This window comes from Leptonotus elevatus, chromosome 16 (assembly GCF_054856555.1).
Source record: "Leptonotus elevatus isolate MCC_2025b chromosome 16, RoL_Lele_1.0, whole genome shotgun sequence".
Lineage (NCBI taxonomy): Eukaryota > Metazoa > Chordata > Actinopteri > Syngnathiformes > Syngnathidae > Leptonotus > Leptonotus elevatus.
Genome location: NC_141254.1, coordinates 10,977,629 through 10,992,490, shown reverse-complemented (window position 1 = coordinate 10,992,490; position 14,862 = coordinate 10,977,629). Strand labels below are relative to the sequence as shown.

Genomic DNA, 14,862 nt, shown 5'->3' with positions numbered 1-14,862 from the left:
GGAGCAGAGACTGACATGTCGGTAAGCTCGGCAGGCTGCAGCGGAGAGATAATGCCGCCGTGTCACAGACGCCGCCGACAAATGGACCCTCGACGCTGAGCTCTGCAGCTGAGGCGTACACTTGGGACACGCTGCATTCAGCTTTAATAATGCTACAAGCTAATGGCGCGATTGAGAACATCAAAGTGGAAGTGTATCAATGGTGTAGATTGCAGGGCTTCCTTGTTCTCAAAAGATCAAAATGATTCATGTGTTTTGCAGGTGCCTCACTGCATATTAATTAGGGGCCATAAATCAATTCCGCGCTCCATTTAGTGTGCTATTTTGTACCTCTCTAGATTGTATGACTTAACCTAAGAAGTGTTATCAACATTTGTACATCTGTATTTTATTACCTCCTATTATGGTTTTATTAGGTGCCATAAATCAATTTTGGGCCATAAATCAATCACCAAGATAATTTTCATAGAAACGGTATATGCTACCCTCCTATTTTTATTTTGTTTTTAATTAAAATTTAGAAATTTTAATTTTAATTTTAATTTTATTTTATTTTAAAAATAAAAATATATTTTTTTATTAAAAATGTATTTATTTTTTAATTGATTTCTAAGGGTTGTGGTTGCATTGGGATGTCATAAACAATCTGGGGCTAAAGATCATCATCAAACCTTTTGACATAAGTGGTATGCTCTACCACTCTACATCTAGATTTTATGACTTCTAAATGTCAAAAATCAAAGACTAGTAGTTTAATTGTGATTCCATTTCGGGCTACTGTATGCACTACATCTCTATATAGGTAGATTTTACGACCGCATGTTTAAAAAAATTATACAAAAGTGCAGTTACATATTATTTATAATCTGGGACCATAAATCAATCACCACACTAAATTTGGATCTATTCTCTACCTCTCTCCTGTCTTAATTTTTTCGCCATTATTGACTACTTCCTGGTTAGCCTTTCGCTACATATGCGAAGCGAAACAACACATACAGGACGCATGTTTTGCACAAATAAATAAATAAACAGAGCCAAAAACACACACACACAAGACTGAGGTCTTGACATGACATATTGCACAAATTAGCACAAGTACAAATTCTAGCTAGCAAAGGGCCCTGGTGGAAACACTGACTACCAAAAAGAAAAGAAAGAATATTGATGGGTGTGCTGTGATGTCGCTCTAAGATGTAGTCGGCCTATGCTCGTCTTTGTCCGTTTCCTGTTAACATAGAGCGTCGTTTAGTCACACGACAACAGCGATTCACCCAAATGATGATCTGAGTACAACTTCATTGTACATTACCACAAAAGTAAAATACCATAATTTCCGAGCTCCTTGCAGATGATAAAGAATCTACGACTGTGTGCACTGGTATAGGGTTAGACATGAGTTTCCCATGATGTGTTAGCATTAGCATTAAGTGTTTTATCTGTTAAAGGTGCACGCGCGAGCCAGTGCGCTCCTTACCCGCCGTTGCTGGCTGAGACTGGCCGGGCTGGTTGGGGAGGGGCTGGGCGACTTTGCCGTCTGAGGCGTGGACAGCTGACTGGCCGGCGTCCCGTTCACTGGAGGGAAAGTCGAGAAAATGGAGCAAGAGTGCGTCAGGGGGACACAAGTCAAACAGCAAAGAGCCATTTTTGCATGTCAACTACTTGAGTACTTCCAACCTTAATCCTGGTGCAAAACCGTAGCCCTTCTTTCTATCTTTTCAAATGCTAATCCAGGTTTGAAAGCCTAAACCTGGTTAGGAACCTATAACGGAAGCTTAACCCTTGTTTGAAACCCAAACCTTGGTAGGAAACTCCAAAGTGCACTAAATTGAAACCCGAACCATTTTTTGATTGCTTGAAACCCTAATTTGAAAACCTGTCCTTTTTTTGAAAAACAAACCCAGACCTTAAGCCCTTATTTGAAACACATATTTGAAACTGTAACCCTTGTTTGAAACCCCAATTTGAAAAACCTAAGCTCATGCTTAAAACCCTAACTGGAAACCCAAACCACGACAGGAAACCCTAAATTGCCCTAATTTGAAACCCTGACCTAGATTTGAAAACCTAATTTAAAAATCAAACCCTGGCAGGAAAGCCTAAACAAAACTTAAAAACTTAATTTCGAACCCTAACCCTTGCTAGTCATTTTAGCTTATCAGCCATTTTATTAAAAACTTTTCAAATGATGATTATATTACGCCTCCATTATCTATTTGATTCATATTCATTCCCAGTCGCATGATCCATCCCATAATGCTCATGCGAGGAGCCCGTGTGACCTGCAGCACGGTGACCTCATTAAAGGCGGGCGGCGGCGGCGTTGATTAAAGCCGAGCAGCGTCTGCCGGTTTCATAGACGGCAAAACTCCCCAAGAAGAAATGAACGCCACAAAATCAGATTTATCGGGACATCTTTTTGAATCGACTGATCCTCTGCAGCAACGGCCTTCGGTTCTTGGGGCAATTTTCCTTTCAGTTTTGTCTCCAGTAAATCAATCAATCTGATATAGATATTCTAAAATTATAGCTTACTTCAAACCTTAATCCCTATTTTGAAACTACCTTCAAACCCTAACTCGTGTTTGACGGCCAAACCCAGGCCTCCAAACCATAACCCTTATTCCCGCACCCTAATTTAACCCCCCGTCCCTGATTTGAAAACCTAACCTAGTCTTGAAACCCTCATTTAAAACCCCAATCCAGACATTAAAGCCTAACCCATCCTTAAAACACTTATTTTTTTTAACAAACCCCAACATAGACTTGAAGCACTCACTGAAAACAAACTTGAAAGCTTATTTGAAACCCTAACCTAATCTTTTAAACTGCACCCCTTAACTCTGTCTTGAAACCCTAATTTGAAAGCCCAACACTCCATTAATGACATATCCAGGACTGAAAGCCTAACCCTGATTTGAAACCATACTATGAAACACAAACCCTTATTTGAAACCCTAACGCAGTCATGAAAACCTCATTGGAAAACCTCACCCTTGTTTTCAATCTCCGTCTTGTTATCTAGCTATCTATCTATTGTATGTATATAAGTAATGCACACGCACACACACACACACACACAATATTACACACACACACACACGCACACGATTCTAATCATATTCTTTTGATGTGTCCTGTTTATTCCCCCTCGTTGCGAGCAACACAACTTTGTGTGCATAATTCACCAGTGGCCATCCACAGAAATAGATGTTACACAACACAACACACACTTCTTCTTCATATGACAACATCACAAGCGTCTCCATTGAAGAAACCCAGCCACACACACACACACACACACACACGACGTTACACAACATGTCTGAGTGACTTCATCGATCGAATCGTCGCAGATCGGCGGCAGAACCTTCTCACGAACACACGCACGCACACGCGTCCACGAACATTTTTATGCGGGATGCCCTACCTTCCTCCCCCGGCATGATGAAGATGGAGAGCACAGTGCGAGTGGACCAGGAGGAAGAGGAGCAGCTGCCTGGCTACTAAAGTGTTGAATGGGAAGACGGCGGCTGCGCTGTACTATACTGACGTGCACAAACAAGGAGGGAGGGAGGGAGAGCGAGGAGAGAGAGAGAGAGAGAGAGAGAGAAACGCATCCGGCTGGGAGAGAGGGAGGGAGGATGGAAGGAAGGAAGGAAGGATGGAGGGATGACAATCCTACACGGCCAACATGAATTAAGTCCACATTTGTAACAACGAATGTCGAGCAAGAGAGCCTAATGGGCCAATCAGAGGGCAGGAGGTTTGCAAGTGATGATGTCATAGCATAGCTGAGTGGCCAACTTAATAATTGATCATGAAACGTCGTTTACATGCAAATATATGTGCTTAATAAATGATATGGAAACCCTAACGCTGGTTTGAAAGCTGGATGTGAAAGCACAACCGCAATTTGAAATCTTGGTGCTTACAATTGTTACCCTGGCTTGAAACCCGAACTCAACTTTGAAATGCACAATCTGACTTTAAACCCTAATTGAAACTTTCATTTGAAACTCTAACACTGCCTCAAAACCCTAACTTGAAACCCAATTTAACGCGAAACTCTGAGATTCAACCCTAATGTCAGCGGCAATTATAATTTAAAAAAATCAACCAAACACGAGTATATTATTTGTGGTTGTAGTTAAACAGCAATGCAAGGTTCAAGTAAGCCTATCACTGCCCCCTGGAGCACTGGAGTAGAATGACCAGGAGCACCAAGATTTTTTTTTTTTTATGTTGTTACATGAATGTTTTTGTTGTCCACATGAATGTTGGACTGGATGTACCGAGTTGTTATATGAGCAAAACAGACAAACAGGAGCTTGATCGAAAAGCAGCTCCAAAGAATGACGTATTTGTCATATTTGAAGAGATTAGTAGCACACTGACAAAAACAACAGTCCCGAGAACAACATCATGATGAGGATGGTGAAGAGGAAGGTTTCCCAGAAGTGACTCAAGCGATGGGCCAGGAAGTTATTGACATATATGGACGTGCTGTTGTTTTGTGGCTATCTGTTGCCGTGGCGACCGTGGACCAGGCTGACACGTGCACGCACACGCTACTGAATTCACGTGCACCCATCTATCCAGTATGAAATTCCTTCCTAAACTCTAAAACCAAGTCTTGACCCTCAAAAAAGAGGTCTAAACACGGACGGGTGGGCCCCACAACTCTGTGAAATCCGAAATGTTGGCTCCACTATGTAACAAAAACAAGACCACATACACACACACAATCTTGTTTTACTATCTTTGTGGGGCCATCTCATTGACATAATGCATTTCCTAGCCCCTCCCCCTAACCCCAACCCTCAAAAATGATTGCCTACCCCTATTCCTTACCCTAACCTCAACCATAACCCAATTCAGACCTAAACTCTAAAACCAAGTCTTGACCCTCAAAAAGAGGTCTAAACTTGCGGGGCCCAGCAAAATGGCCCCACATGGACGGGTGGGCCCCACAACTCTGTGAAATCTTGAAATGTTGACCCCACTATGTAACAAAAACAAGACCACACACGCAATCTTGTTTTACTCCCGATATGGGCACACGCAGTGGACATGATGCCTTCCTTTACCCTTCAGCATCACTTGTGACCAGGACTGGCACAAAAAAAATTTGGCCCTGGCATTTGATCTAGGCCTGGCTTTGGCCCCGACTCCTGACCACCCCTGCCTAGCACATAGTTCTGACACTGATATTGACTGGTATTGGTTCAGTTTGCTGTCTATATTAAAAATGGATATAGTCACGAGCCCGTCTAAATTGTAGGCCAGTCTCTTGGGGTAAAAATGGAGGAAAATAATCATTAAAAAGCACTGCATCGGCTCCAAAAGAGGGCGGCCCAACGGGCATCTGCCCTGAACGCCAGATGGCCAGTCCAGCCCTGCTTGTAACTCACTCAATTAAATTGGAATTTACACACACACACACACACACACAATCTTGTTTTAATCCCTTCATGGGCACCCACAGGGGACACGGTTTCGTCCTTTATCACTCAATGAACCTCACAAGTACGCGAAAACGAGAATCCCCTCTCTCGCGCACACACGTTCTCGTTAGCTTTCCCTGAGCTGCCAGCCACATCAGATGGTGTTATGACTCACTCCCCGTAACCTTTCCCCCCCCCCTCTCCAAAGCATCTCGCCTCAACCCAGACACAACGATACGGCGAGGACGTCGTCGGCGCTCCAGACGGACGCTTTGGCGTGCGGAGTGCTTGTCGCGCAAGCTGCGGCGGGCGCCGCCAAGAGAACAATTGCCTTACAAACGCGTCCTCCACTACCCATGATGCACTTTTCCTGCTTGCGACTTTCCGCAGCTGCAGGATTGAGTCAGCAGGCAACCTTCGTTCCCCGTTTGCCTTTTTCTTCCCCCTCTGGATATCATTTAAATGCGAATTATGCATGATGACACACACACACTCACGCACGCACACACAATATGCCCCCCCCCCCCCGCAGTGGTTTGTTCACGCTGTTCCCATGCTAATGAGCCGCCAAACAAAAAGCAACACAACAGGAAGTGCAACCACCAATAGTAATATAATCCATCCTAATTGTGTGATAATAAATAACAGTTGTAAGATGTCAACAAAATCACGTCAATTTGATAACATTAGTTCACCATACCGCTGCAATATTAAGCCACAGATAACCAATATTTGGCTAAACACTGTTTCAAAAAACAGAAAGTAAAATATAAATTTTGAAATGTCTTTTTTTTTTTTTACAAAGTAAAAATTAGTCATACTCTGGAAAAAGTCATTAATTTGGATGTTTTTTTTATATTAAATATTTTTTTTTGTATTTATAGAATTGTTTTATTTTTATATATTTGATATTAGATTTCAAAATTCTGATTTTTTTTTAAACATTGGAACCAAGAAATGTAAAAAATCGTTGTATTTTTTTAATTCCTTTTTTTAATACATTTTTGTATAACAGAAAAATGACACAAAAAATGGCAAAGGATTGTGAGACTAAATAATAAAAATTAATCAGTAACTTTTGCTGAAAATGACACTGAAAAACAGCAAAATATGTAATACTGTAATTAAAACAATAAAAATGTATTTTTTTTCTTCTTTTTTTTTGTGGGTGAAAATGTTTTATGCCATGCTTTAAACCCTGCAAATCACTTTGTGGCCTGTGTCTGTGAAAAGTGTCAAGCTTACTTACTTACTTGGTAATATATTTGTCTAAATTCTAAATTTGAACAAAAACTTCCATGTCGAGTGTGTATGTAGAGTTTAGAACAACATTTTCAATTTCTCTCTTAATGCCATCAGATTGGTGTTTGTTTTCTTACCGGACGCGGGGGACCTGCTGCGTCGGGTCTGGATCAAAGCCTTGGGGGAACTTCGGATGGAAGACATCTTGCCGTAGTTCATCGGACGCATTATGCGACACTCTGACACAACAGAATACATTAGAATGCATTAAGACTTTTATTTATATATTTATAATCCTCATTTTGACCTTTTATCGTGGCATATGAAAAGGGCTAACGATTATAATTGTAATTGTTTTGCTGCCATTAGGGTGACATTTCACAAAAAAAAACACGTGTGATTAACGAGCCGCGTGACATTCGCTTCTCTTTCTTGCGCTAGTTAAGGCGACGGCCTCGTTCCGGCTGATTATCGAGGAGAGCGGAGAAGCACGTGCTTGAGCGCGTGAGGAAAGGATGCCGATTGAGCCCCTGAAAACTGGAGTGGACTAACTCCACTTGAGTGATGAGGGTGAATCTCCAATTTGTGGTACTCGTACCTCTAGCCAGAGCCGTATATAAAGAGAGTTCGGCCAACTCGGCTTCGGCAGGGTAACAAGATGGCGTCCATATGTCATATGACCAGCAGTGATTAGTTGACTGCCTCTAGCGCTACCCTGGCACCCTCTCGTGGTACATGAAAGAATAACTGATGAACTGTTCTACCGGTGCATCATTTGATAGTGTCTTAATTAACAAATAAAAAAAACACACACACAAAAATCCAGTCCAGTACATTTATTACGAACAGTTTAGTTGGGTTTAACTTTTATGTCAAATTTATTTGCATGTCAGCTTTTAGTATTGTTCACCGCCCAAATAAATATTTTGGGTGGTCCTTAGAGAGGCAACTACTTTTTGAGTTGGTATTTGGTGTAAAAAGTTGGAGAGCTGGATTGAAGGGGATGTGAAGTTCAACAATAATCAGCAAAAACTAGACTGAGCTGAACTACTTCCTGTTTTCCGACTTCTTCTTTCAAATGTCATAATGAATATAGTGCCGCCATCTATTGGTCAACAATGGAATTACACCATTGTAACAGTAGGTAAAAAAATATATAATTGCAGATTGAAGATTTATTTAGTTTAATGTTTAAATAAGTCATTCATTTTTATGTGTATTATATATCATAATTAACATTTTTTTAATTGGATGAATTAAATACTGTAATTAAAATGTGTGGCTGTGGAATGAAGTGCAGGTAAAACAAACGGACAGCGGCACACTGCGGGGTGAAGCCAGGTGAGCGGGTGTCCTCAAGCGACCGCCGAGGAAAAAGTGTGTGTGCGTGTGCGTGTGTGTTGGCGGGACGTCGCAAGATGGGAGGTGCGAGACAGGCACAGGAGGAAAGCAAGAAAATGCACCGTGCGGTGTGGGGGAAAAATATTACAAGATTACTCATATTTTTCTTCAAATAATGAGGTCAGATTTTTTTTTAAGAAAACAATTCCCAGTATTAAGAGAATTAGGTTACATAGAACATATATACATATACATATACATATACATATACATATACATATACATATACATATACATATACATATACATATATACATATTTTCTTTTTTTAAAGAAAAATAAAAGTCACAATATCACTACATTTTAAAGATTAAAGTGGTATTTGTCAGGCTAAAATATCAAATCAGATTTTTCAAAAAAAAAAGTCAGAGTATTACAAAAATAATGCTCTATTTTTCAAGATAAAAATTCCCAATGTTACACAAATAGTTTTATAAATTGTATTTTTCTACAATTTCATTTTCCAAATCATAAGAATATTTTTTATTTTTCTATAAATGTTGTTCCTACTATTTTTCTATATATTCACTTTGGAAAAACACACATTATAACATTAGTCATACTTTTTCTTGAAAAAGTCAGAATTATTATGAAAGTAAATTATTTTTTAAAGATAAAATGCTATATTTTTTAAGAAAAAATGTCCAATATTAAGAGAATAAAGTTATGCATAATATACTAAGAATAGTCCGTTTTTATAGAATAAGATTTTTTTTTTAAGATTAAAAGTCGTGTTAAGAAAAGTCCTATTATTACATAAAAATGTTCAAGATAAAATTATATTTATATTGTTTTCTGGTACCCCCCCCCCCCCATTACAATAATACAATTAATAATATTTGGACTCTCTCACAGAGCTAAATATCTTCTAAATATCCTAAACCACATTCGTAAACACAGTAATAAAGATATTAAAAAATCCCCAAATAAAAATCATACCCGTCTCATCCAGCATGAGGTCATCTTGGTAGCGCAGCTTTTCGGGTCCACATGCCACAAACACGTCCTCATCGCCGAAAAAGTCCTGCAGACACGTCACCTGCAAGGAAAAATACATTTCTTAAATATCCATGAGAAATAAAATCAGAAAGTGACTATTTGTTTGCATGTTTGTGTCAAACAATTTATTTGAGTGATTTTCAAGAAAAAGCTGCACTAAAACAGGAGAGATATTAGACATCACCCTTAGAGCTGTTTCTAATATTTTGACCTTCTGGAACTGCTCAGTAAGCTAAAAAAATAAAAATGTTGACTTGCACAGTACAAAAGTATTGGGACATTCTACCATTAATTGGTGGTGAGGTGCGTCACAATACCTTTGCCCATATCTGCTACTATTTGGGACAGCAGAAGAGAAAAGTGTTCGATTCGTTTTCACATATAAACCACACTTGACAACCGGCTTGGTGCTAGGAAGCCACAAGGCGGCAGTGTTGGACAGCACTGTCTGGAAGCAGCCTTCAGAAAGAAAGCAACAAACGTCGAGCAGGATTAGCTGCTTTCAGTTAGCAACGTGACATTTGAGACATGTCAATCAAGAGGAGACCCACAAAAAAAAAAGTCTCAAGAAGCTATGCCGTAAAAAACACAGGAAGTCAGTCGTTTTGTTTTGAAAGCAGCCATTTTAAGGTCAACATATAGTTGTTTTCCAGCTGGCCAATTATTGCCGGGCTGAGTGGGAGTTGAATGTTTTTGCGAGTTGCTAAATGTAGTGCGCGTGGGAAACGTGCCGGAGGAAAAATAATTGCATTTTACTGTTATGGAGGAAGAGGAAGTCTGTTAAAAGTTCTGGTGAGGAGCTGGAGGCCAGGGGAGCTGGCCGTGGTGCTGAATTCATTTGCCCTGACGAACACAAACTCGCAAAGTTTTGGAATTGTTTTGACTTTTTAACAATTTTAAGTGGAGTTGTCCACATTATTATTCAAGCATACATTGTTACCGCATTGAGGGCAATGACCAGTCAAACTCCCAAAAAAGAAAAGGTGGGGGAAAAAAAGGAGCATAAAAAGTTATAATGATGGAAAAGTTAAATAAGAAAAAAATGTATGAAACAAGTTAGTCGTCCAAAAACGTTGCATAAATGTAACACATTGATTTTGGGTTGGAAAAAATCTTTTAAAAGTTGGAGATTGTAAACACAGTAATAAAAACCTTCCAAAACGTAAAAAAAAAAAGAACAATTGATAGAAAATAAAAATGGTGAAGACAAATTTACTTTAAAAAAATGTAAAACAAAAATTACATTACATATTTTCCCCCCACACATTTTTCATATACATAACAAGTTACAAAGTAAAAAAAAAAAAAAGGTAAAAAAAGACCCAAAATTGAGAACATGTTCTGAAAGTGAAAAAAAATATTTGTGTTATTAAAGTAAAAATATATATTTTTAAATGTATACATAAAAACAAAAAGTTGTACTCTAAAAACAAGTCAAATAATTCAGAACACGTCTGCATTAAAAGTTAAGCATAACAAATGCATTTAAAAAAAGTCAGATAAAAATGATTTTTAAAATTGACAAAAGTGAACATTGCATGAACAAGAAAAAATCAAACCAAACACATTGCTTAAGAAAGAAAAAGTTAGCAAAGTAAAACAAAGCAAAGTTTTAAAGAGGAAGTTGTGATGACCCTGAACAGCCCTTGTGGCCCATTTTGACCTCCATCTTGCTCAGGACTGTAAACACCACCTGGGGACCAACAGACGGCACCGGCGTTACCGAGGTCACCTGAACGCACCGGTGGTGGATTGCATAATCATCTTATACAAGATGTCTTTTTCCCTCTTCAACTTCACTCGTTTGATGGTTTTCACTGCACGCGTGCGACAAAAGTGACAAATAGGACATTTTATCCCACAATGCATTGTTTTATCCTTACGCTGCACCCCCCCCCCCCCCCCTTATGGTCTCCTCAGCTTGATGGCCTTCTTTTCTCCTTTGTGGTTGGTCACAACATTAGGTACACCTAAACTACCTCACTGATGTTATCCTAATGACGCATCCAGACAAGGTCATTATAATAACCAAAGAGATACAAATTAATGTTCTTATAGTCGTAATATAAAATGACACAAGTTACGTAGCTGCACTACAACAAGCTACACACACACACACAGAAGTGCTGAGTCACAGTGACTCAGCAGAGCAGCAGGATCCGACGCACTACAGCACCAAACATCAATCGTCATCGTCATCATCATCATCATCATCATCATCATCATCATCCAAATATCAACGACCGGCTATGCAAAATATTACGCTTGTTTGCATAAATGTTCTTGATGTTGCTTGTGGTCTTTATCTTGTTGATGAGGTTTATTGTCAGGGTCACTGCAGTGCTGGATGCAGAAGGAGGAGGAGGAGGAGGAGGAGAAAGATGATGAGGCACAAAGAAAGATAGAACCAGCACTGCAAATCACTGGAACCTGAAAAGTCCAATTACCCCCTAAAATGCACAGTATGTCGATAATGAACCTAGCGCTAAACCCTAAATGAGCTAATTCTGGACACGAGACAATCCTAGCTTTAAAAACTTGCACTCACAAGTTCTAACCTTAAATAAACCCAGTTCTAAACCCTATAAGAACGTATTACACCCTTTTTGCTAATCTAGTCCAATACGCAGAGGTGGCAAATCCAAATCCAGAAAGTAAAAACCCTGCCACAGTTTGGCTTGAGCTCCTTATGCTAGCTAGCAAGCCCCCAAGCTAGCTCCCCGGCTGCTGGGTTACCCGCTAAGGAGCTAGCTAGCTAGCATAAGGAGCTCAAGCCAAACTGTGGCAGGGTTTTTACTTTCTGGACCTGGATTTGCCACCTCAGCCTATAACCAACACAAATCTAGTTCAAGACCCTACACCATCATGACCATAAACAAAAAAAACATTTTACCCTACACTAATATAGTCTAGACCGGACACAAACCTAGTTCTACACACTAAACTAATTTATTTCTAGACCCTACGCTAAGTTAGTTCTAGTTAGCAAACAAACCTAGCTGAAGTCGGTATAAACAATACAGGTTATAGTGTGTGTGCGTGTGTGTGCGCAAACACAGCTTACCACAGTATTAATAGTGGAGCCGTGGCTGTGCTCTCTAAGCCACTTAGAGCTTGTCTATCTTCTTGATCAGAATCAGCGTCACGTACAGTAGAACCCGGCGGCTGTTGCTCGGCAACCATGGAGTGCGAGGTGAAAGAGGAAGCGGATACCTTCTTGCTCAAGTTACAAGCTGAAATGTGACACCAGGAGCCTCAGAGGGGCGCTAGAGAGCGGAACCTGGGCGGGGGGGGTTATCGGGATCGGGTTCTAGTGGAGAGACAGTTGCAGCCTCTCATGGACAGCTCCAATTAGCATCTTGGAAAATGTAGCATCTTGGAAAAGTTTCAATTAGAAATGTGTATTTAATAGATCTGCATATATGAGTAGCAACACAAAAAAAGTCTCAAGAAGACACAGGAAGTCTGCCATTTTGATTTGGAGCGGCCATTTTAGGGTCAACAAACTCCACAAGGTCACTGCTTGACCAAGTGTTTCGAAAATTCAGCTCTCAAAGCCTGTTTCACTTAGCAACCTGAAATTTGGAAGGCATGAGTAGATCCACAAAAAAATGTATCAAAAAGCCACGCCCCAAAAAGCACAGGAAGTCAGACAGCCATTTTGGTTTGAAGCCGCCATTGCAGCTCGTGTACAAATGTTTCACAAATTTAGCACCTGAAGACAGTTTTCGCTTAGCCATATGAAATTGCCCATCATGAGCAGACCCACAAAAAAAAGTCTCAAGGAACATGCCTGAAAAGACACAGGAAATCAACTAATTTGGTTTGAAGCAGCCATTTTATTGTCAACACCTACTGTAGTTCGAGTCCACAAGATCCTGTAAAATCTTGACCAAATATTTTCAAAATTCAGCCCCTGAAGCCAGCTTCACTTAGCGACATGACGTTTGGTAGACATGTCCACCAAAAGTAGACCCGCAAAAGATGCCACACACCAAGTCAGCCATTTTGGTTTGAAGCGGCCATCTTACACTCTAAAAACAGTTGGGTCGAAAGTAACCCAATTATGGATCAAAAATGGACCGATCCACTTTATGGGTCAATTTGACCCAACTTTATGGGTTGTTCTATACAAAATGACCCCATTTTTTTTTAACCAAGTAAAGGATCTGACCAATATTTATTAGTAGTTTTACACTGAAAGACACATTTCTTGACTCAAAATTGGATCAGATAGACCCAAACAGAGGATCGGTCCAATTTTTGAGCTAACTGTTTTTAGAGTGTAACGTCAACAATGAAGCCAATTTCACTTAACCACACAACATTTGGTCCGCACTTGTAGCTATACGAAAATTTGGTAGGCTCCCCTCTCACGAGTCGACCCACAAAAAGAAAAAAGAAAAAAATCTCAATGAGCCTTGTGTGTCCTCATTAAAAGAGGTTAATGACCGCATTGAGATGAGTGAGCCGTTTGGACGTCATCTCGCTTTCTCTCTTTGGACTCGTTGGTTCTGCCGGGACGCCGCGTCACAAGCGGCAACCTAGAAACCCACTTCTGACACACACACACACACATAAAGTCAACCAATCTGGGCGTGCACTCGGGTAATTACTTTTGCACACAGTTGATATTCAATAAAGCGTCATCAATGTTTTATCAGGTCATCCTCCAGCTGTCAAATATTTGACTTATGATGACATCAAGTAGAAGTGTGAAAAGGATTTGGTATAAACCATGAAAGGGTCTACAATCTTTTTTTTCCCCTTCCCCATAAACCAGGCTGTTTTAGTCGCGATTACAACACAGATTAAGCGCATTTCACAGCGGTTTAAACTAATCTCCTATTTGTCCGTTGTGCTTTCGTGATCTTTAATATTCGTTAAGTTTGAGAAGGGGGAAAAAAAAAAAGTGCACCCGACCCGGCTGGTTCGCGTGTTGCCATGCCCGCTGGCCCAATCGATAGAGCGGCTAAAAATAGCGCTGCCATAATAGCCTTACTTGCAGAAAGAGAAGAGGGGAGTTTATTGTGTAATCTCCCAGACAACCGTAACCCGTGGCAACCGGAGAGCCAGCAGGCGTTGGGAGGAAAAGTGAGATTTTAAATTTCGTGTAGGAGGATTCTCAAAGAGAAATTATTATTTATTTATTTTTTTTTTTTTATTTTTTTAAGAAGTGCAGATCCGATCTGGAATCTGGAACGACGCCCTGCTGGGTTAATCATGGCCGATCGTTAAATGGATTGTGTGAGGTCAGACAGGATGCGACGCCCGTCAGCGTTAGTGGACGAGAGGCGCACAAAATGATGAGGAATGCTATAAGAATAAAGACGGATTTTGAGAAAGAAAAAGTCAAATTTGGATTAAGAAGAAAAAAATTACTAAAAAACAACAGAAAACCTTGAAGTTATAATCGAAAAATCTCCTTCCTAAAAAAGAATCATCCACGTGAAGACACACTAACTGACTGTCATGTACATGCCAAAGCGACAGGTGGCGCTATAAAACAATACTGCAATGCCATTGTAACCAATGGAAATCCTAACAAACCACGTTTCACTTTCCAGGATTATTTTTGCGTTTCTTTTAAGAAATCCATTGACGGGAATGAATGAACGGCACAGATGAGCAAGTGGGTGGACCTTGAAGGGCCCGTGACTCAGATGTACACCGTGATGCTACTTGTATTTTATGTGGCGTGGGCGACCACAACAATGGTCACACACCATTCATAGCTCTCTCTGCACTATGGAATGCGAAAATGCTCTTCATT

General features: G+C 40.2%; 1 protein-coding gene across 1 annotated transcript in view; it reads right to left on the bottom strand.

Annotated features, from left to right (window-relative positions):
• The window catches only part of dclk1a (doublecortin-like kinase 1a), a 29,701-nt gene that overhangs the window by 12,031 nt on the left and 2,808 nt on the right, over positions 1-14,862 (bottom strand). The window contains exons 4-6 of the mRNA XM_086057869.1: positions 9,030-9,129; positions 6,827-6,928; positions 1,478-1,575 (exon numbers count right to left, since the gene is read on the bottom strand). Coding sequence (XP_085913995.1) covers positions 1,478-1,575; positions 6,827-6,928; positions 9,030-9,129 — 300 coding nt within the window. The remainder of the gene's footprint in view (positions 1-1,477; positions 1,576-6,826; positions 6,929-9,029; positions 9,130-14,862) is intronic.